At 46.8% G+C, this 23,291-nt stretch overlaps 1 protein-coding gene across 1 annotated transcript; it reads right to left on the bottom strand.

Annotated features, from left to right (window-relative positions):
- Positions 1–633: 633 nt before the first annotated feature.
- Positions 634–23,017, bottom strand: LOC144491899 (actin nucleation-promoting factor WASL-like). The gene is made up of 7 exons (XM_078210190.1): positions 22,948–23,017; positions 18,526–18,721; positions 15,289–15,331; positions 14,610–14,751; positions 13,141–13,547; positions 1,777–1,885; positions 634–668 (listed from the first exon to the last, which is right to left on the bottom strand). Exons 1-7 carry the CDS (start codon positions 23,015–23,017, stop codon positions 634–636), a joined length of 1,002 nt encoding a protein of 333 aa, XP_078066316.1.
- Positions 23,018–23,291: the final 274 nt, after the last annotated feature.

Raw genomic sequence — 23,291 nt, 5'->3', positions numbered from 1 at the left:
AAGTCCAACAGGTTTATTTGGTAGCAAATTTGTTTATTTGTTGCGTTTGCTACCAAATAAACCAGTTGGACTTTAACCTGGTGTTGTTAGACTCCTTACTGTGTTTACCCCAGTCCAACGCTGGCATCTCCACATCAGGAGAAAACCCACACAGAACTGGGTAGAACGTGCAAACTCTACACATTACAATCTGGGTAGAATCCAAATTCACTTTATTTGTAAAAATAAATTCAAAACATACTCTGTTCCCTCTCAAGAGTTGGAACTCCAATTAAAAAACTCCATTCAAAGTCACAAGACAGGTTCAGAAATGACTCTTCAAGACACAGGCCTAATTTGGTATTTTGTGTAACATTAGGAGAATGCTCTAGCTGAGCAACACATGCTTTTTACAACATTTCCAGTCAGAATAAAATACCACATACAGCAAAAAAGATTCCTTGCGCAAATTTGCTGCCACCAACCCTGGTACAGGGCTGAATGAGGGGAATTTATTAGGAATACTGAAAACAGACAGCAACCACTAGAAAAAATGCACAATAGTATGGTTAAATAAAACTTGACCGAGGCGAGGAATTAATGACGTTTCTAGAATGGTGTTGATCTCAAAATAATCTCTCACTTGGTGAAGAATCAATCGTCCCATTCATCATCATCTTCAAAATCAGCTAGAGCAGAGCACATCAACATCACATTATCCTTATACAGACTAACATTTCCCTCCAAACCCTGATCCCTTTCTCTCCCACTCCCACCAGCAAGGCAGCCACGGATAGTAATGTTATGAAAACATTACTGCTTCCAAGCCACACACACACCATTTTTTGGATTTGATTTGTCACATGTATTGGGGTATATAGTGAAAAGTATAGTTTCTTGCAAGCTATACAGACAAAGCACAGCATTCATAGAGCACATAGGGGAGAAGGAAAGAACAGGGTGCAGAATACAAAAGAATTAGAGTTCAGTTAAGAGCATAGAACAAGAGTAAAAGATGAAAGTAGAGGATATGCTGGGGACAGCTCGCAAGAAGTCACCACAATCCGGCACCATTTTTTTTAAACTTTAAATTTATCACTCCATCACTGAGTTAAAGCCTGGAACTCCCCAACAGCTCTGTGCCTATGCCAGATGGACTGCAGAGATTCAAGAAGATGACACACCACTACGTTCTCAAGGGCAAAGAGCAATGGGCAAAGGCTGGCCTTGCCAGCTCACATTCAATGCTCCCTCTTGTGCTCAGTAGCCACAGGTAAGCTCCCATACAAATCAGCTCCTTTAAGTCGGAGTGTGCACAAAAATTAAAGGCCTGCACCCTTTTAACAAATCACCTGCTCATTACAAAACAAAAATTCAAGTACATTGAAAAAAACTTATTCATTGAGGATGTGGCATCATTTTGGGAAAGGAGGAAAATGCTATAGACATCTTTAAAATCCTCCTCAAGGTGAAGTGGCCATTCTGTCATTGGGGAATGGAACACAGCAAACTGCTCAAAACTCCAGCCACTTCAGCACGACCTGGAAATCTCAGCAACAGGAGGGGCTGCAGGATTCTGCCCAATTAGGTCCCAGTACTCAACATTCCAACTTTTAACTTGGGAGGGGCAATTTAAACAGAACTCACTACAGTAACCCTTCCCCCGCCCCCCCCAGCCGATAATTGACAGGGATTGGTGGAGGAAATCCCAAATAATTGTTAATTTTCCCAGTTTTTAAACAGGGTGACGGGGCAGCTGACAGCAAAGAGGCTGCGAATATAAGAATTCAGGCTCACTTGAAGAGTGAATGACACGACTCCTCTTCTGCATCACTTTCAGAAGGGCTCCCACAATGTCATTGGGCTCAGCCAATGGAACGGGTCTGGAGATTGGGCTGTCAGATATCTGAAAGAAAGTTATTGACAAAATCAGTCACCAGATTCACAACAACTATCGTTTCAAACCCACAAAGCAGCCAGCCAACCGCTTCCAACTGCATGTACCGTCAATTTTTATAAGTATTTTTGACAGTGATGTGAGCTGTTAACACATTATACAACAAGCAACGTTTAATTCCACATGGATTGAAAATCAGGCAGGTGGGTACACTGGGACAGTGACTGTTAGAGCAAGGCTGTGGGACTATCAATACCTATTCTAAATTCTAGGTCCAAGCTGTAACACTTAGAATACCCCAGCAACACCCTATTCTGAAATTCTTAAAAACACAATTGGCAGGTTGCCTCCAGTCCAACCCTGCATTAATCTCCTAAATAAGAACATAAGAAATAGGAGCGGGAGTAGGCCATCTGGCCGTTCGAGCCTGCCCCGCCATTCAACAAGATCATGGCTGATCTGAAGTGAATCAGTTCCACTTACCCGCCTGCTCCCCATATCCTCTAACTCCCTTATCGATCAGAAAACTATCTACCCGTGATTTAAACATATTCAACGAGGAAGCCTCCACCACTTCAATGGGTAGAGAATTCCAGAGATTCATTACCCTCTGAGAGAAGAAGTTCCCCCTCAACTCTGTTCTGAACCGGCCCCCCCTTATTTTGAGGCTGTGCCCTCTAGTTCTGGTTTCCCTTCTAAGTGGAAAGAATCTCTCCACCTCTACCCTATCCAGCCCCTTCATTATCTTATATGTCTCTATAAGATCACCCCTCATCCTTCTAAACTCCAACGAGTACAGACCCAATCTGTTTAATCTCTCCTCATAAGCTACACCCCTCATCTCCGGTATCAACCTGGTTAACCTTCTCTGCACTCCCTCCAAGGCCAATATATCCTTTCGCAAATAAGGGGACCAAAACTGCACACAGTACTCCAGTTGCGGCCTCACCAGTACCTTGTACAGTTGCAGCAAGACCTCCCTGCTTTTATATTCTATCCCCCTTGCGATAAAGGCCAACATTCCATTCGCCTTCTTGATCACCTGCTGCACCTGCAGACTGAGTTTTTGCGATTCGTGCACAAGGACCCCCAGGTCCCTCTGCACAGTCGCACGATGTAATTTTTCTCCATTTAAATAATATTCCAATTTACTATTATTTCTTCCAAAGTGGATAACCTCACATTTGCTAACGTTATATTCAATCTGCCAGATCCTCGCCCACTCGCTCAGCCTATCCAAATCTCTCTGCAGACTTTCCGCGTCCTCCACGCAATTCGCTTTCCCACTCACCTTCGTGTCATCAGCAAACCTGAATACCCCACATTCAGTCCTCTCCTCCAGATCATCTATGTAAATGGTAAACAGTTGAGGCCCCAGCACCGATCCCTGCGGCACACCACTGGTCACCAACTGCCAACCAGAAAAGCACCCATTTATCCCAACTCTCTGCTTCCTGTTAGATCGCCAATCCCCAATCCACGCCAACACCTTACCCCTAACTCCGTGTACCCCAATCTTCTGCAGCAACCTTTTGTGAGGCACCTTATCGAACGCCTTCTGGAAATCTAAAAACACCACATCCACCGGTTCCCCTCTGTCAACCGCACTAGTGACATCTTCGTAAAAGTCCAGTAGATTCGTCAAACACGACTTTCCCTTCATGAATCTATGCTGCGTCTGCTTGATCGAACCATTCTTATTCAGGTGCTCTGTTATTTCCTCTTTAATAATGGACTCTATCATCTTCCCAACTACGGACGTTAAGCTAACTGGCCTGTAGTTACCCGCCTTTTGTCTACTTCCTTTTTTAAACAGCGGCGTAACAGTAGCTGTTTTCCAGTCAGCCGGCACTACCCCAGAGTCCAGCGAATTTTGATAAATTACTACTAACGCATCTGCTATTACCTCAGCCATTTCTTTCAGTACCCTGGGATGCATTCCATCCGGGCCCGGGGACTTGTCTACCTTCAGTCCTATTAGTCTACCAAGCACCACCTCCTTAGTAACAGTAATTGTATTAAGGGCCTCCCCTCCCACCAACTATCGATCTCTAATATTCGGCAAACTATTTGTGTCTTCCACCGTGAAGACCAACACAAAGAACTTATTTAAAGTCTCAGCCATTTCCTCGTTTTAAGAACATAAGAACATAACTTAAGAAATAGGAGCAGGAGTAGGCCATCTAGCCCCTCGAGCCTGCCCCGCCATTCAATAAGATCATGGCTGATCTGACGTGGATCAGTACCACTTACCCGCCTGATCCCCATAACCCTCAATTCCCTTACCGATCAGGAATCCATCCATCCACGCTTTAAACATATTCAGCGAGGTAGCCTCCACCACCTCAGTGGGCAGAGAATTCCAGAGATTCACCACCCTCTGGGAGAAGAAGTTCCTCCTCAACTCTGTCTTAAACCGACCCCCCTTTATTTTGAGGCTGTGTCCTCTAGTTTTAACTTCCTTACTAAGTGGAAAGAATCTCTCCGCCTCCACCCTATCCAGCCCCTGCATTATCTTATAAGTCTCCATAAGATCCCCCCTCATCCTTCTAAACTCCAACGAGTACAAACCCAATCTCCTCAGCCTCTCCTCATAATCCAAACCCCTCATCTCCGGTATCAACCTGGTGAACCTTCTCTGCACTCCCTCCAACGCCAATATATCCTTCCTCATATAAGGGGACCAATACTGCACACAGTATTCCAGCTGCGGCCTCACCAATGCCCTGTACAGGTGCATCAAGACATCCCTGCTTTTATATTCTATCCCCCTCGCAATATAGGCCAACATCCCATTTGCCTTCTTGATCACCTGTTGTACCTGCAGACTGGGCTTTTGCGTCTCATGCACAAGGACCCCCAGGTCCCTTTGCACGGTAGCATGTTTTAATTTGTTTCCATTGAGATAGTAATCCCATTTGTTATTATTTCCTCCAAAGTGTATAACCTCGCATTTCTCAACGTTATACTCCATTTGCCATATCCTCGCCCACTCACTCAGCCTGTCCAAATCTCTCTGCAGATCTTCTCCGTCCTCCACACGATTCACTTTTCCACTTATCTTTGCGTCGTCTGCAAACTTCGTTACCCTACACTCCGTCCCCTCCTCCAGATCATCTATATAAATGGTAAATAGTTGCGGCCCGAGTACCGATCCCTGCGGCACGCCACTAGTTACCTTCCTCCAACCGGAAAAACACCCATTTATTCTGACTCTTTGCTTCCTGTCGGATAGCCAGTCCCCAATCCACTTTAACACACTACCCCCAACTCCGTGTGCCCTAATCTTCTTCAGCAGCCTTTTATGGGGCACCTTATCAAACGCCTTTTGGAAATCCAAAAACACCGCATCCACCGGTTCTCCTCCATCAACCGCCCTAGTCACATCTTCATAAAAATCCAACATGTTCGTCAAGCACGACTTTCCCCTCATGAATCCATGCTGCGTCTGATTGATCGAACCATTTCTATCCAGATGCCCTGCTATCTCCTCTTTAATAATGGATTCCAGCATTTTCCCTACTACAGACGTTAAGCTGACCGGCCTTACTACTCTCTGAGTGAAGAACCTACCTCTGACATCTGTCCTATACCTATCACCCCTCAATTTAAAGCTATGTCCCCTCATGCTAGCCATCACCATCTGAGGAAAAAGGCTCTCACTATCCACCCTATCTAATCCTCTGATCATCTTGAATGCCTCTATTAAGTCACCTCTTAACCACCTTCTCTCTAATGAAAACAACCTCAAGCCCCTCAGCCTTTCCTCATAAGACCATCCCACCATACCAGGCAACATCCTAGTAAATCTCCTCTGCACCCTTTCCAATGCATCCACATCCTTCCTATAATGCAGTGACCAGAACTGTACGCAATACTCCAAGTGCGGCCGCACCAGAGTTTTGTACAGCTGCAACATGACCTCATGGCTCTGAAACTCAATCCCTCTACCAATAAAAGCTAACACTCCGTACGCCTTAACAACCCTATCAACCTGGGTGCCAACTTTCAGGGATCTATGCACATGGACACCCAGATCTCTCTGCTCATCCACACTACCAAGTATCTTACCATTAGCCCAGTACTCTGTATTCCTGTTACTCCTTCCAAAGTGAATCACCTCACACTTTTCCGCATTGAACTCCATTTGCCACCTCTCAGCCTAGCACTGCAGCTAATATATGTCCCTCTGTAACCTGCAACAACCTTGCGCACCGTCCACAACTCCACCGACTTTAGTGTCATCCGCAAATTTACTCACCCATCCTTCTACGCCCTCATCCAGGTCATTTATAAAAATGACAAACAGCAGTGGCCCCAAAACAGATCCTTGCGGTACACCACTAGTAACTGAACTCCAGGATGAACATTTCCCATCAACCACCACCCTGTCTTCTTACAGCGAGCCAATTCCTGATCCAAACCGCTAAATCACTCTTAATCCCATGCCTCCGTATTTTCTGCAATAGCTTACCGTGGGGAACCTTATCAAACGCTTTACTGAAATCCATATACACCACATCGACTGCTTTACCCTCATCCACCTCTTTGGTCACCTTCTCAAAGAACTCAATAAGGTTTGTGAGACATGACCTACCCTTCACAAAACCACGTTGACTATCCCTAATCAAATTATTCCTTTCTAGATGATTATAAATCCTATCTCTTATAATCCTTTCCAAAACTTTGCCCACAACAGAAGTAAGGCTCACTGGTCTATAATTACCAGGGTTGTCTCTACTCCCCTTCTTGAACAAGGGGACAACATTTGCTATCCTCCAGTCTTCTGGCACTATTCCTGTAGACAATGACGACATAAAGATCAAAGCCAAAGGCTCTGCAATCTCCTCCCTAGCCTCCTAGACAATCCTGGGATAAATCCCATCCGGCCTAGGGGACTTATCTATTTTCACATTTTCCAGAATTGCTAACACCTCCTCCTTATTAACCTCAATCCCATCTAGTCCTATAGCCTGTATCTCAGTATTCTCCTCGACAACACTGTCCCTCTCCTGTGTGAATACTGACGAAAAATATTCATTTAGCGCTTCTCCTATCTCTTCAGGCTCCACGCACAACTTCCCACTACTGTCCTTGACTGGCCCTAATCTTGCCCTAGTCATTCTTTTATTCCCGACATACCTATAGAAAGCTTTAGGGTTTTCCTTGATCCTACCTGCCAAAGACTTCTCATGTCCCCTCCTGGCTCTTCTTAACTCTCTCTTTAGGTCCTTCCTGGCTAACTTGTAACTCTCAAGCGCCCTAACTGAGCCTTCATGTCTCATCTTTACATCGGTCTCCTTCTTCCTCTTCACAAGAGATTAAACTTCTTTAGTAAACCACAGTTCCCTCACTCGGCCATTTCCTCCCTGCCTGACAGGTACATACTTATCAAGGACACCCAGTAGCTGTTCCTTGAACAAGCTCCACATTTCAATTGTGCCCATCCCCTGCAGTTTCCTTCCCCAACCTATGCATCCTAAATCTCTCCTAATCACATCATAAATTCCTTTCCCCCAGCTATAACTTTTGCCCTTCAGTATATACCTATTCCTTTCCATCAAAGTTTCGGTAGGGGAACATGTGGCAAATAGTGACCACAACTCTGTTAACTTTAGGATAGTAAATGGACAAGGATGAGTGTTGTCCTAAGGGTAGGGTGCTAAATTGGGGGAAGGCTAACTATAGCCAGATTAAGCAGGAATTGGTGGCCGTTGATTGGGAGAGGCTGTTCGGGGGTAAGTCCACGTCTGGCATGTGGGAGTCTTTTAAAGGAACAGTTGATAAGGCTGCAGGACAGGCATGTGCCTGTAAAAAGGAAGGATAGGAAAGGTAGGATTCGAGAGCCGTGGATAACCAGGGAAATTGAGGATCTGATCAAAAAGAAAAGAGAGGCGTACGTTAGGTCCAGGCAACTGAAAACAGATGGAGCTCTGGAGGAATACAGAGAGAGTAGGAAAGAACTCAAATGGGGAGTTAGAAGGGCAAAAAGAGGTCACGAAATGTTCTTGGCAGATAGGATTAAGGAGAATCCCAAGGCATTTTATTCATATGCTGGGAACAAAAGAGTTGTCAGGGAAAAAGTCGGACCTCTCAGGGACAAAGGAGGGGAATTATGCTTAGAACCCAAGGGAATAGGGGGGATCCGAAATGAATACTTTGCATTGGTATTCACAAAGGACTTGTTGACTGGGAGTGTCTCAGAGGGAGGTGTTGACCCATTAGAGAGAATCTCCATTACAAGAGAGGAAGTGTTTGGTTTTTTAGGTAACATTAAAACTGACAAATCCCCAGGGCCTGATGGCATCTATCCTAGACTGCTCAGGGAGACCAGAGATGTAATTGCTGGGCCTCTGACAGAAATCTTTGTCTCTTCATTGGACACAGGTGAGGTCCCTGAGGATTGGAGGATAGCGAATGTGGTACCGTTATTTAAGAAGGGTAGCAGGGATAACCTGGGTAAATTTAGGCCAGTGAGCTTGACGTCCGTGGTAGGGAAGTTGTTGGAGAGGATTCTCAGAGACAGGATGTATGCGCATTTAGAACGGAACAATCTCATTAGTGACAGACAGCATGGTTTTGTAAGAGGGAGGTCGTGCCTTACAAATTTGGAGGAGTTTTTTGAGGAAATGACAAAACGGTTGACGAAGGAAGGGTCGTGGATGTCATCTATATGGATTTCAGTAAGTCATTTGACAAAGTCCCTCATGGCAGGTTGGTTAAGAAGGTGGGGGGGGGGGGGGGTGGTGGGAGGAGTTATACAATAAATGGCAGAGCCATGAAGAGTATAGAAACACAGAGGGACCTAGGTGTGCAAGTCCACAAATCCTTGAAGGTGGCAACACAGGTGGAGAAGGTGGTGAAGAAGGCATAAGGTATGCTTGCCTTTATAGGACGTGGTATAGAGTATAAAAGCTGGAGTCTGATGTTGCAACTATATAGAACGCTGGTTAGGCCACATTTGGAGTACTGCGTCCAGTTCTGGTTGCCGCACTACCAGAAGGACGTGGAGGCTTTAGAGAGAGTGCAGAGAAGGTTTACCAGGATGTTGCCTGGTATGGAGGGTCTTAGCTATGAGGAGAGATTGGGTAAACTGGGCTTGTTCTCCCTGGAAAGACGGAGAATGAGGGGAGACCTAATAGAGATGTACAAAATTATGAAGGGAAAATGATAGGGTGAACAGTGGGAAGCTTTTTCCCAGGTCGGAGGTGACGATCACGAGGGGTCACGAACTCAAGGTGAGAAGGGGGAGGTATAGCTCAGATATCAGAGGGACTTTTTTTTTTTTTAAACACAGAGTGATGGGGGCCTGGAATGCGCTGCCAAGTAGGGTGGTGGAGGCAGACACGCTGGCATCGTTTAAGACTTACCTGGATAGTCACATGAGCAGTCTGGGAATGGAGGGATACAAATGAATGGTCTCGTTGGACCAATGAGCGGCACAGGCTTGGAGGGCCGAAGGGCCTGTTTCCTGTGCTGTACTGTTCTTTGTTCTTTGTTCAACGTAACTGAATTGTGGTCACTATCAAAGTGCTCCCTTACCTCCAAATCTAACACCTGGCCTGGTTCATTACCCAGTACCAAATCCAATGTGGCCTCGCCTCTTGTTGGCCTATCTACATACTGTGTCAGGAAGCCTTCCTGCACACATTGGACAAAAACTGACCCATCTAAAGTACTCGAACTATAGCTTTTCCAGTCAATATTTGTAAAGTTAAAGTCCCCCAGTACAACTACCCTGGTACTTTCGCTCCTATCCAGAATCATCTTTGAAATCCTTTCCTCTACATCTCTGGAACTTTTCGGAGGCCTGTAGAAAAGTCCCAACAGGGTGACCTCTCCTTTCCTGTTTCTAACCTCAGCCCATACGACCTCAGTAGACGAGTCCTCATCAAATGTCCTTTCTGCCACTGTAATACTGTCCTTGACTAACAATGCCACACCTCCACCTCTTTTACCACCTTCCCTGCTCTTACTGAAACATCCAAACCCCGGAACCTGCAACAACCATTCCTGTCCCTGCTCTATCCATGTCTCCGAGATGGCCACAACGTCGAAATCCCAGGTACCAACCCATGCTGCAAGTTCACCCACCTTATTCCGGATGCTCCTGGCATTGAAGTATACACACTTCAAACCACCTTCCTGCCTGCCAGTACACTCCTGCGATGCTGAAATCTTATCCATGACCTCACTACTCTAAACCTCCTGTACACTGGATCTACAATTCAGGTTCCCATCTCCCTGCTGAATTAGTTTAAACCGTCCCGAAAAGCATTAGCAAATTTCCCCTCCACCCTGTGACTGTCCCTTTTATTCCACGAGTTACAACTTCTCTCAAATCTGTTTGGCGTGGTATCGAATGCCTTCTGAAAGTCCATGTACACCACATCTACTGAATTACCCTCATCGACCCTTTCCATTAGCTCCTCATTAAACCTCTGAGTGGAGGCCTGTGACTAGTGGTGTGCCGCAGGGATCGGTGTTGGGTCCATTGTTGTTTGTCATCTATATCAATGATCTGGATGATAATGTGGTCAATTGGATCAGCAAGTTTGCTGATGATACAAAGATTGGAGGTGTAGTGGACAGTGAGGAAGGTTTTCAAAGCTTGCAGAGGGATTTGGACCAACTAGAAAAATGGGCTGAAAAATGGCAAATGGAGTTTAACGCAGACAAGTGTGAGATATTGCACTTTGGAAGGACAAACCAAAGTAGAACGTACAGGGTAAATGGTAGGACTCTGAAGAGTGCAGTTGAACAGAGGGATCTGGGAATACAGGTACAGAATTCCCTAAAAGTGACGTCACAGGTGGATAGGGTCGTAAAGAGTGCCTTTGGTACATTGGCCTTTATAAATCGGAGTATCGAGTATAAAAGTTGGAGTGTTATGGTAAGGTTATATAAGGCATTGGTGAGGCCGAATTTGGAGTATTGTGTACAGTTTTGGTCACCTAGTTACAGGAAGGATGTAAATAAGGTTGAAAGAGTGCAGAGAAGGTTCACAAGGATGTTGCCGGGACTTGAGAAGCTGAGTTACAGAGAGAGATTGAATAGGTTGGGACTTCATTCCCTGGAGCGTAGAAGATTGAGGGGAGTTTTGATAGAGGTGTATAAGATTTTGATGGGTATAGATAGAGTGAATGCAAGCAGGCTTTTTCCGCTGAGGCTAGGGGAGGAAAAAACCAGAGGGCATGGGTTAAGGGTGAAAGGAGAAAAGTTTAAAGGGAATATTAGGGGGGGCTTCTTCACGCAGAGTGGTGGGAGTGTGGAATGAGCTGCCGGATAAAGTGGTAAATGCGGGGTCACTTTTAACATTTAAGAAAAACTTGGACGGGTTCATGGATGAGAGGGGTGTGGAGGGATATGGTCCAAGTGAAGGTCAGTGGGACTAGGCATAAAATGGTTCGGCACAGACAAGGAGGGCCAAAAGGCCTGTTTCTGAGCAGTAATTTTCTATGGTTCTAAGTTAAACACTATTTCTCCTTAGAAATCCCTGCTGGCTGTTCCTAATTAAACCCACATTTTTCCACATGACTACTGACTCTATCCCAATCAATTGTTTCTAGAAGTTTGCCCACTGCTTAGGAACATAGGAATTAGGAGCAGAAATTGACAAATTCAACCCTTCGAGCCTGCTCTGCCATTCAATCAGACCAGGGCTGATCTCTCCCCAGTCTCAAATCCACCTCCCCACTTGTTCCCCATATCCCTCTCTCTCTTTTAGAAATATATCTACCTCCTTCTTGAACCCATTCAATGATTCAGACTCCACCGCGCTCTGGGGCAGCGGGTTCCACAAATTCACCACCCTCTGCGAGAAGTCATTCCTCCTCATCTCAATTTTAAATCTACCGCCTCTCAACCTATACCTGAGACCTCTTGTTCTAGATTGCCCCATAAGAGGAAACATCTGGTCTACATTTACTTTATCAATCCCTTTTAAAAAATGTTATATGCCCCGTTCAGATCCCCTCATCCTTGTAAACTCCAGCGAGTACAAGCCCAAACTGTTTAATCTTTCCTCATACGTTAACCCTTTCATCCCCGGGATCAATCTGGTGAACCCCTTCTGAACTGCCTCCAGTGCCACAACATCCTTCCTCAAATAAAAAGAGACCAAAACTGAACACAATACTCCAGATGTGGCCTCACGAAGACTCTATACAATTACATCAACACTTCCCTACTTTTATACTCCAGTCCTTTTGCACTGCTGATGTTAAACTAACTGGCCTGTAATTGCTGGGGCTATCCTTACAAACGTTTTTGAACAAGGGCATAGTATTTGCAATGCTCTGGCACCGCCCAAGTCTCGAAAAGACTGGAAGATTGTGGCCAGTGTGCCTGCAATTTCCACTCACTTCCTTGGATGCAACAACTTGTTCCTCAAGTATCACCATGTCTTGGTAACATTCACCTCCTTGGTAAAGAGGTGCATTTAATACCTCAGCCACACCCCCCCTATTTCCCATGTGTAAATTCCCTTTACAGTCCCTAATCAGCTCTGCTCCTTTTAGCATCTTGTCATTATTTATTTGCCTAAAGACTTTGGGATTCTCTTTTATGTTGCATGCCAGTCTTTTCTCAATTTTCACTTTCTCCCCTCTCAACCATTCTGGTAGAAAATTTCTGTGTCTCAATAGAATGTACCTTTACTGAGATACACAAATTAAGAGTAGGCCACTCGGCCCCTCAAGCCTACTGCACCATTCAAGAACCTACAGCCGACTCGATTGTAACCTCCCACCAGTAATCTTTCACCCCCTTATTTATCTACCCAGCCCTGCCTTAAACTATTCAGACTCTGCTTAAATATCTGCCATTGCTCTAGTGCATTACTGTTTAACCACTTTGCCCAGTTCACTTCAGCCAACTCATTTTCTTGCCAAAAATGTATAAAGGTAAAGGTTTTGTGGTACTCCCCCGCTTGTGCACTTAGGGCAGCATTACCCCCTGGCATGACCATGGGCAGTGTGTTCAAGATTGCAAAGCTCTGGCCAGGTTATAACAAATAAGCAGCAGGTCTGTGTGGAAATGGATCATCTCCCTGCATTCCCCCTGTTCACACCATCAAAATATTTCACAATTTTTACATCTATTAAATCTCTCCCCAACCTTTCTGACTCCAGTGCTAAGAGTGCCAGAATCTCACATCTCTCCTCCTCCTATCAGTATCAATGCTGATCACAGACAGTAACCTGGTGAATCAACACTATTGTGCTTGAAACTCAGCCATATGTCCCCCATGCCGCCAGACTCACCGACTTTAAAACACATCCTTGTCGAATCTCATCCAGCAGCCGGTATCGACAACCAGTTGCTCCCAGAGATTTCCCCATCTCCACTGGATTCAACCGAGCACCTTGTCTGATGTCTTCAAGTAGCAAATTGTTTGGAGGGGGCGGAGCAATCCCGTCAAAGGCTGGGGGCGGGGAGGGTGGGGCAATTGGGGCACAGAATGCAAAAGAGAGAGAAGAGGGGTCTCCAAAATGTGGACTGGGTGCAAGGGGAGTGCCTGGTTTAAGGGGGGTAGGTTCCCAGAGGCTGGGAGAGGCTTGTTGACCTCCCTTTGCTCGAGCAGAGGTGGCAGCAGGCCCTGTTCCTGCCCTGTAAGGGGGCAGCTCGTGGGCATTGGATGTAGAAGCTGTTCCCTCAGAACCTGCAGCAGCTGGAGAGAGACACACAGAAAGAGAGTCAGTATTGCATCTGCTCCTTACATCCCCACCACACTTTCATCCTTTCCCCTGCCCATTCTTCACAGGATGCCAAACCCTGATTATCCAGCCTGTCACCCTCAGGGCCCCCCTCCTCCCCCACCCCCTTAGTAACAGGGGTGGGTGGGGGGGCTCTTATTCCCAATGTCTATGGGGCAACCAGTTTCAGGATGGTTTGCACCACAGGCCCCACCACCCACCCCCCCCCCCCCCACCCCCAAATGGACAGGGAGTGTGTGGGACAAATAACCCAGTGCTTTATTTAGAACATAGAACATTACAGTGCAGTACAGGCCCTTCGGCCCTCGATGTTGTGCCGACCCGTGAAACCAATCCAAAACCCATCCAACCCACACCATTCCAACATCATCCATATGTTTATCCAACGACCACCTAAATGCCCTCAATGTTGGCGAGTCCACCACTGCTGCAGGCAGGGCATTCCACGCCCCCACCACTCTGAACAAAGAACTTACCGCCGACATCTGTCCTATATGGACTTCAACCCAGATAAATGCGTAGTGGTCCATTTTGGCAGGTCAAATGGGACGAAGGAGTACAATATAAAGGGAAAGACTCTTAGTACTGTAGAGGATCAGAAGGACCTTGGGGTCCGGGTCCACAGGACTCTAAAATCGACCCCGCAGGTGGAGGAGGTGGTTAAGAAGGCGTATGGTGTGCTGGCCTCTATCAATCGAGGGATTGAGTTCAGGAGTCTGGGGATAATGATGCAGCTATATAAGAGCCTCGTCGGACCCCACTTGGAGTACTGAAGCATTTCCAATGCTTCAGTAAAGTTTCCCCACTGTAACACTCCCTGCCCCCTGCCGCCCACCACCACCACCCCCCCGCCCCCTGCCGCCCACCACCACCCCCCCCGCCCCCTGCCACCCACCCCCCCCCCTGCCACCCACCACCACCCCCCCCCCCACCCCCTGCCACCCACCACCCCCCCCCCCCCCCCCTGCCGCCCACCACCACCCCCCCCAATCCTCTTTCTCCCCCAGGCCCTGTACCTTTAAGTCTCACTTCTTTCCTCAGGGATTCAATCCCTTCTTTCTGCTCAGTAACGTTGTGAAGCAGCTGGATGCTTCCTGCACCCTTCAGGCTCCCGTTAGTCCCTGTCTGTTGGAGCAGCTCTGGGTCCATTGGCTTCATCTGCAGCAGAGAGAGAGGGAGAGAAACAGAGAGCAGGTCACTTACCACAATCCACACCCCTCCCTGAGCCTCATCAAGCACAGACCCAGGCCCCCCCCGACCCATCACCACAGGCACAGATCCAGAACCCCCCCGCACTCCCAAATCAATCACCATGGGCATAGACCCAGAAACCCCCAGTCCACCCATTCCCTGACCCATTGCCATGGGCACAGACTCAGGAACCATCCTCCCCCCCTCCAAGCCCAAAAGCCATTGCGTCTCCCCCCCAAAAGCCACTGCCTCCCCCCGACTCTACAGAGTGATCACTGGATGGTGTTGCATAGCCAGGCTCACTGCCCACAAAAACCAACACCCCCCCCTCAGAGGAGATGGGATGAGGGGGGAGGGGGGTGAAGGGGGAAGAGGGCACAGTCAATGCCTACAGGCTCTGGTTGCACACTGACCCAGATCCCAGTCTCCTCAGTCATAGCCCTCCCCCCATCACCCTTCACCAGGATGACACTCATTTTGATGAGGGGGCGATCACATACTTACATCAAATCCAGTTTCAGGGTCCCAGGCTACATGGCCAATGTGTCTGAGGAGAGAAAAATTGTGAATAATCCATAATCCTCAAACCTCCCCAACAAGAACACAATAATGAGTAGGCCATTCAGCCCCTCAAGCCTGCCCTGCCAAGATCGTAGCTGATCAGATTGTGACCTCAACTCCATTTCCTGCCTGCTCAAAGACCTTTTATCCAATTGTAGATCAAAAATCTGTCAAACTCAACCTTGAATATATTCACTGACCCAGAGACAAAACAATTCTCCTCATCTCCCGTAGACCTTGTGTCCCTGACTCTAGTCTCTTCCACAAGTGGGAACATCCTCCTGGTATCTACCCGATCAAATCATCAGCTTATGTTTCAATAAAATCATCTCATTCTTCTAAATTCCAAAGGGTATAGGCCCAACATGTTCAACCTTTCTCCACAAAGATAAGCCCCTCATCCCAAGTATCAGCTTAATGAATCTTCTCAAAACTGCCTTGATTTGATTTATTATAGTCACGTGTATTAGCATACAGGGAAAAGTATTGTTTCTTGTGCACTATATATTACCGTTCATAGAGCACATGGGGAGAAAAAAAAGGAGGTTGCAGAAGGTAGTGTTACAGTCATAGCTAGGGTGTAGAGAAAGATCAACTTAATGAGAGGTAGGTCAGTTCAAAAGTCTGACAGCAGCAGGGAAGCAGCTGTTCTTGAGTCAGTTGGTACATGATCTCAGACTTTTGTATCTTTTTCCTGACGGAAGAAGGTGGAAGAGAATGTCCAGGGTGCATGGGGTCCTTGATTATACTGACTGCTTTTCCAAGGCAGCGGGAAGTGTAGACAGAGTCAATGAACGGGAGGCTGGTTTGCATGATGGATTGGGCTACATTCACGATCTTTTATAGTTCCTTGCGGTCTGGGGCAGAGCAGGAGCCATACCAAGCTGTGATACAACCAGAAAGAATGCTTTCTAAGGTGCATCTGTAAAAGTTAGAGAGTCGTTGCTGACATGCCAAATTTCCTTAGTCTTTGAGAAAATAGAGGTGTTGGTGGGCTTTCTTAACTATAGTGTTGGCGTGGGGGGACCACAACAGGTTGTTGGTGATCTGGACACCTAAAAACTTGAAGCTCTCGACCATTTCTACTTCATCCCCATTGATGTAGACAGGGGCATGTTCTCCTCTATGCATTCACTACACTTTAATGCAACTATATTGCAAGGAACCCAAAACTGTACATAGTATTCTAGATGTGATCTCATAATACCCTGTACAATTGTAACAAAACATCCCTACTTTTTTTTAAATTCCATTCCCCTTGCAATAAACAGAATTGTTCTGGTGCAGAAGGAGGCCATTTGGCCCATTGTGTCTGTACCAGCTCTCCAAACAAACATCATGACTTAGTGCCAATCCCCTGTATCCCTGCACATTGTTTCTATTCAAATTGCCATCTAATGCCTGGGTGAATATGAACCTGCCTCCACCACACTTCCAGGCAGTGCATTCCTGACCCAACTACTCGTTGTGAATTTTATTTTTCTCATCACTTTAAATCTGTGCCCTCTCATTCTCGATCCTTTTAGGAGCACGAACAGTTTCCCCTGATCTATTCTGTCCAGTCCCCTCATGATTTTAAACATTTAAAAAAATCAAATTTCCTCAGTCTTCTCTCCAAGGAGAACAGTCCCAACCTCTCATCCATCCCAGTAACTGAAGTTTCCCATCTCTGGAACCATTCTTGTAAACCTCTTCTGCACTCTCTCCAATGCATTCACACCCTTCCTATAGCGGGCGCCCAGAACTAAACAAACAATATTCCAGCTGAGGTCTAACTAGCATCTTGGACAAGTTCAGTATAACCTCCTTGTTCTTGTACTCTATGCCCCTATTAATAAAGTCCAGAATACTAAATGCTTTAGTAACTGCTGTCTCCACCCGTCCTGCCACCTTCAATGACCTATGCAGATATACCCAGATCCCTCTGCTACTGCACCCCTTCAGAATTTTATATCTCTCCATGTTCTTACCACCCAAAATGCATCACCTCACACTTCTCCGCATTGAACTTCACCTGCCACCTATTGGCCCTGGTCTCCACCAACTTGTCAGCGTCCTTTTGAATTTCTTCACTGTCCTCCACACAGTTTATAAGAACCCCAAGTTTTGAATCATCCACAAACTTTGAAATTGTCCCCTGCACCAAGATTGAGATCGTTAACATATATAAGGAGAAACAAGAGTCCCAATACTGACCCCTGGGAAACCCCACAACAAACCTTCCTCCAGCCTGAAAAATATCCATTGACCATTAGACTCTGCTTCCCATCATTCAGACAGTTTTGTAACCATGTTGCTCCTATCCCTTTTATTCTATGAACTATAACGTTTTTCACAAGTCTGTTCTGTAGCACTTGAGCAAACACCTAAAATTCCATGGACACCACATCAATAGCGTTACCCTCATGTTACCACCTCAAAAAATACACATCTGCCTTCTGATCACTTTCAAACTCAGTAAGAAGTCTAACAACACCAGGTTAAAGTCCAACACCAGGTTAAAGCCACGAGCTTTCGGAACAGGCTGTCCCTTCGTCAGGTGGGTGGGAGTTCTGATCACAAACAGGGCACAAAGACACAAACTCAATTTACATGAATAATGGTTGGAACGAGAGTCTTTACAGCTAATCAAGTCTTAAAGGTACAGACAATGTGAGTCGAGAGAGCATTAAGCACAGGTTAAAGAGATGTGCATTGTCTCCAGACAGAACAGCTAGTGAGATTTTGCACATCAAACTGTTTTCAAACTTTCAAAGTCATCAACAATTTCAAAGTTTGCACTTTCAAGTTAACAGAGATTCATGTACCAGGACACCCAGATCCCTCTGCACGGCAAGAGTTCTGCAAACTCTCTCCATTGATCCAATACATCACCCCTTCAACTTCAAACCCAACACCCTCCCGCTGACACCCCACCCCATCCCATCCATCCATCACCCCTATACCCCCACTGACACCTTAACGCCCAAAAACCAAATGACCCCCTGATCACCAAGAGCCTCTGCCCCACAATAATCACCACCATCCATCCATCCATCCCTCCCTCAATTCAAACCAACATTCTTCTGCCCCCATCCCATAAATACCAAAACCCTATTTCACCAACCCCAAAACCAAATTCATCCCAAACCCTCCACACCCGTCAGGAATATCAGGAAGCACAGGTTTTGGGATTCTCACCGGAAGTTGGTGGGAGTCCCAATTTCAGATTTGGAGAGTTTGCTCCGGTTGGATCTTCCTTTCCTTTTCTCCAAGGCTGACCCTGGGGTGGAGCCAATGACCCAGTAATGGCCATTGCTGATGTCAAGGTTTGGAGTCACAGAGTTCAGGATTTCAGTGGATGGCGAAGGGTCAGTAGAATCACTCCAATTGGCCACTAAAAAATAAATGAACAGTTTGACCCCACACCAATCATCCCAAAATACCCAACCTCCCCACTTTCAAACCCATCCCCATAAACCCCTCCCCCCAAACCACTCCTCCTCCCCCAAACCAACACCCCTCAATCCCCATCCCCAAAACAGTCCCCTCCCCTTCAATCCCACCAAAACACTTCCATGTTCCCCAATAACAAAGTGGGGAGCTTGTCTCAGGGTGAAAACCTGATTACAGCTGAAGGGCTGCAGAGAATAAAGAGTTTGTATTGATTCCCAGAGAATTAACATAGAAACAGGTGCAGGCATGAGCCATTCAACCTTTCAACCCTGCACCACCAAAGATTTGCATTGATTCCCAGAGAATAAAGAGTTTGCACAGACTCTTGGAGTTGGATGGAAAAGTTAGTGTGTTTTAAAAAATCCCAATCCAACTGGTTTAAACACCCTTCAGAACCAGAAATCCATTTACCAAGACGGCAAACCATTTTCACAAACGCAACCTTCATATCTGCAGAATCAGCAACAGCCACCACTTCACCTTGTTTTATCAAACTCTCAGCAACAAGCTGCCATGCCTCCCTGAAAGCAATTGGGGACCAGCCAATCACTGCTGGCCCCAACTTGGAACAAACTCCAGCCTTAAAGGGCCAATCCTCATTTACACTGCTCAGCACAATACTCTGACATAAATAATTAATCAATCAGATAATTTGCCATCTTCAAATTCAAAGATCTCAATGTTTCAGAGTCACATGCAAGAGAATGAGCCTGGGTAGCTCTTTCGATACCAATCAAGTAAACAAACTCAAATTAACTTAGGGACAAATTAAAAGGGGCATTTCTTTTGATACCAATCAAGTAAACGAACTCAAATTAACTTAGGGACAAAGTAAAAGGGGCGGCTCCCCAAAAGGAAGGGGGGAACAGCCCGAACCAAAATCAAAGTCGAAAGGAAACTTAAAACGTCAAACCAAAAGGTGATTATCGGGGTCGATAACACACCCCAGCCCCTGCGGCGCCCAGCGGTAGGAAGGGCCTGGGTATAACTCTCTGCTCTGTACTGAATGAGCTTCCTCACCCCCTCGATCTAGCTCCAACTCTCAATACAATCACAGTTGATCTTAACTCCAGGGGACAACTCCACTAAACACCAAGGGACAGAATCTCAGCTCAAGGTGTTGGCCATTCAAGACGGAAATAAGGAGAACTCCTTCACTCTGAAGAACTCTGGAATTCTCTGCCCCAGAGGGGGTGGAGATTCCATCATTGAGCATGTTCCATCAGATTCCCTGCTTTCAGGGATATGGGGATAATGTGGGAAAGTTGCATTGAGGAGATACTCAGCCATGTGCTGTGATATTCCTGCCGGGATGTGATTGGAACTGCTGTTGAACTTTTCAGCCAGCAGAGGTCAGCAGGTGACTATTTAAGGACACACAGCTCAATGCAGAGGAGGGAATCCCACAAAGAGAGAATCAGCGTGTTTCTCTCCAGATCTTACCACCCTGGTACACGCTGACATTCCCGCAGAGCCGGATCCCAATCTTACCAGCCTGTCCATCATCTCCCTTCCAGGCTCTGTTTTACTGGCATGATGTGGAGATGCCGGCGTTGGATTGGCATGGGCAAAGTAAGAAGTCTCATAACACCAGGTTAACGTCCAACAGGTTTATTTGGTAGCACGAGCTTTCGGAGTGCTGCTCCTTCATCAGGTGAGTGCAGAATTGGGTTCACAAACAGGGCATATATAGTCAGAGACTTAATTGCAAGATAATGGTTGGAATGCGAGTCTTTACAGGTAATCAAGTCTCAAAGGTACAGACAATATGAGTGGAGTGAGGATAAAGCAGAGGTTAAAGAGATGTGTATTGTCTCCAGCCAGGACGGTTAGTGAGATTTTGCAAGCCCAGGCAAGTCGTGGGGGTTACAGATAGTGTGACATGAACCCAAGGTCCCGGTTGAGGCCGTCCTCATGTGTGCGGAACTTGGCTATTAGTTTCTGCTCAGCGATTCTGCATTGTCGTGTGTCGTGAAGCTGCCTTGGAGAACGCTTACCCGAACGCTTACCAGCTAAAAACGGAGGGAGCTCTGGAGGAGTACAAAGAAAGTAGGAAAGAACTCAAACGGGGAATTAGAAGGGCAAAAAGGGGTCACGAAATGTCCTTGGCAGACAGGATTAAGGAGAATTCCAAGGCATTTTATTCATACGTTAGGAACAAAAGGGTTGTCAGGGAAAAAATCGGACCTCTCAGGGACAAAAGTGGGGAATTATGCTTAGAGCCCAAAGAAGTAGGGGAGATCCTAAATGAATACTTTGCGTCAGTATTCACAAAGGAGAGGGATGTGTTGACTGGGAGTGTCTCGGAGGGGAGTGTTGAACCGTTGGAGAAAATCTCCATTACGAGGGAGGAAGTGTTAGGTTTGTTAGAGAATATAAAGACTGACAAATCCCCAGGGCCTGATGGAATCTATCTAAGGCTGCTCAGGGAGACGAGAGATGAAATCGCTGGGCCTCTGACGCAAATCTTTGTCTCGTCACTGGACACAGGTGAGGTCCCAGAGGATTGGAGGATAGCTAATGTGGTCCCGTTATTTAAGAAGGGTAAGAAGGATAATCCGGGTAATTATAGGCCGGTGAGCTTGACGTCCGTGGTGGGGAAGTTGTTGGAGAAGATTCTTAGAGATAGGATGTATGCGCATTTAGAAAGGAATAAACTCATTAACGATAGTCAGCATGGTTTTGTGAGAGGGAGGTCATGCCTCACTAACCTGGTGGAGTTTTTTGAAGAAGTGACTAGAATGGTTGACGAGGGAAGGGCCGTGGATGTCGTCTATATGGACTTTAGTAAAGCGTTTGACAAAGTCCCTCATGGTAGGTTGGTGCAAAAAGTTGGATCTCATGGGATAAAGGGGGAGGTGGCTAGATGGGTGGAGAACTGGCTTGGTCACAGAAGACAGAGGGTGGTAGTGGAAGGGTTTTTTTCCGGCTGGAGGCCTGTGACTAGTGGTGTTCCGCAGGGCTCTGTATTGGGACCTCTGCTGTTTGTGATTTATATAAACGATCTGGAAGAAGGTGCAACTGGGGTGATCAGTAAGTTTGCAGACGACACAAAATTGGCAGGACTTGCAGATAGTGAGGAGCATTGTCAGAAGCTACAGAAGGATATAGATAGGCTGGAAATTTGGGCAAAGAAATGGCAGATGGAGTTCATTCCAGATAAATGCGAAGTGATGCATTTTGGTAGAACTAACGTAGGGGGGAGCTATAAGATAAATGGCAGAACCATAAAGGGTGTAGATACGCAGAGGGACCTGGGTGTGCAAGTCCACAGATCCTTGAAGGTGACGTCACAAGTGGAGAAGGTGGTGAAGAAGGCATATGGCATGCTTGCCTTTATAGGACGAGGCATAGAGTATAAAAGTTGGGGTCTGATGTTGCAGATGTATAGAACGTTGGTTCGGCCACATTTGGAATACTGTGTCCAGTTCTGGTCGCCACACTACCAGAAGGACGTGGAGGCTTTGGAGAGAGTACAGAGGAGGTTTACCAGGATGTTGCCTGGTATGGACGGGCTTAGTTATGAGGAGAGATTGGGGAAACTGGGGTTGTTCTCCCTGGAAAGACGGAGGATGAGGGGAGACTTAATAGAGGTGTATAAAATTATGAAAGGCATAGATAGGGTGAACGGTGGGAAGCTTTTCCCTAGGTCGGTGGTGACGTTCACAAGTGGTCATAGGTTCAAGGTGAAGGGGGGGAGGTTTAACACAGATATCAGACGGACATATTTTACACAGAGGGTGGTGGGGGCCTGGAATGCGCTGCCAGGCAAGGTGGTGGAGGCGGACACACTGGAAACGGTTAAGACTTATCTGGACAGCCATATGAACGGAGTGGGAATGGAGGGATACAAAAGAATGGTCTAGTTTGGACCAGGGAGCGGCGCGGGCTTGGAGGGCCGAAGGGCCTGTTCCTGTGCTGTATTGTTCTTTGTTCTTTGAAGATCAGAGGCTGAATGCCTGTGACTGCTGAAGTGCTCCCCCACAGGAAGAGAACACTCTTGCCTGGTGATTGTCGAGCGGTGTCCATTCATCCATTGTCGTAGCGTCTGCATGGTCTCCCCAATGTACCATGCCTCGGGACATCCTTTCCTGCAGCGTATCAGGTAGACAAAGGTGGCCGAGTCGCAAGAGTAGGTACCGTGTACCTGGTGGGTGGTGTTCTCACGTGAGATTGTGGCATCCGTGGCATGAACTGGCCAGAATGGCTTTGCGCCCAAAAAGGTCACGAACGTCATTGCTATCATATTGTCTGTATCTCCATGGAGACCAGCACGGCTGCTTCCCCCTCCCGGAAGCTGCCCACCTCCCACCGATTCGGTACGAATCATTACTGCTCTCCACCAGCAGAGATCAGGCTCATCACCGAGGGGATCGGAGGCCACTGAAGCCCTCAGACGGTCAGGGGCATGGCCGGGCACACTGCACTGCCAGCAGGGCACCGTAACTGTCACAAGGCCGTGCCATGGGGATGGGCTGGAGCAGGGGTGGGGCTGTGATAGGGGGGCTATG

This window comes from Mustelus asterias, chromosome 3, assembly GCF_964213995.1.
Source record: "Mustelus asterias chromosome 3, sMusAst1.hap1.1, whole genome shotgun sequence".
Classification (NCBI taxonomy): domain Eukaryota; kingdom Metazoa; phylum Chordata; class Chondrichthyes; order Carcharhiniformes; family Triakidae; genus Mustelus; species Mustelus asterias.
Note: the sequence above shows the minus strand (reverse complement) of the source record. Positions and strands in the feature narration are given on the sequence as shown.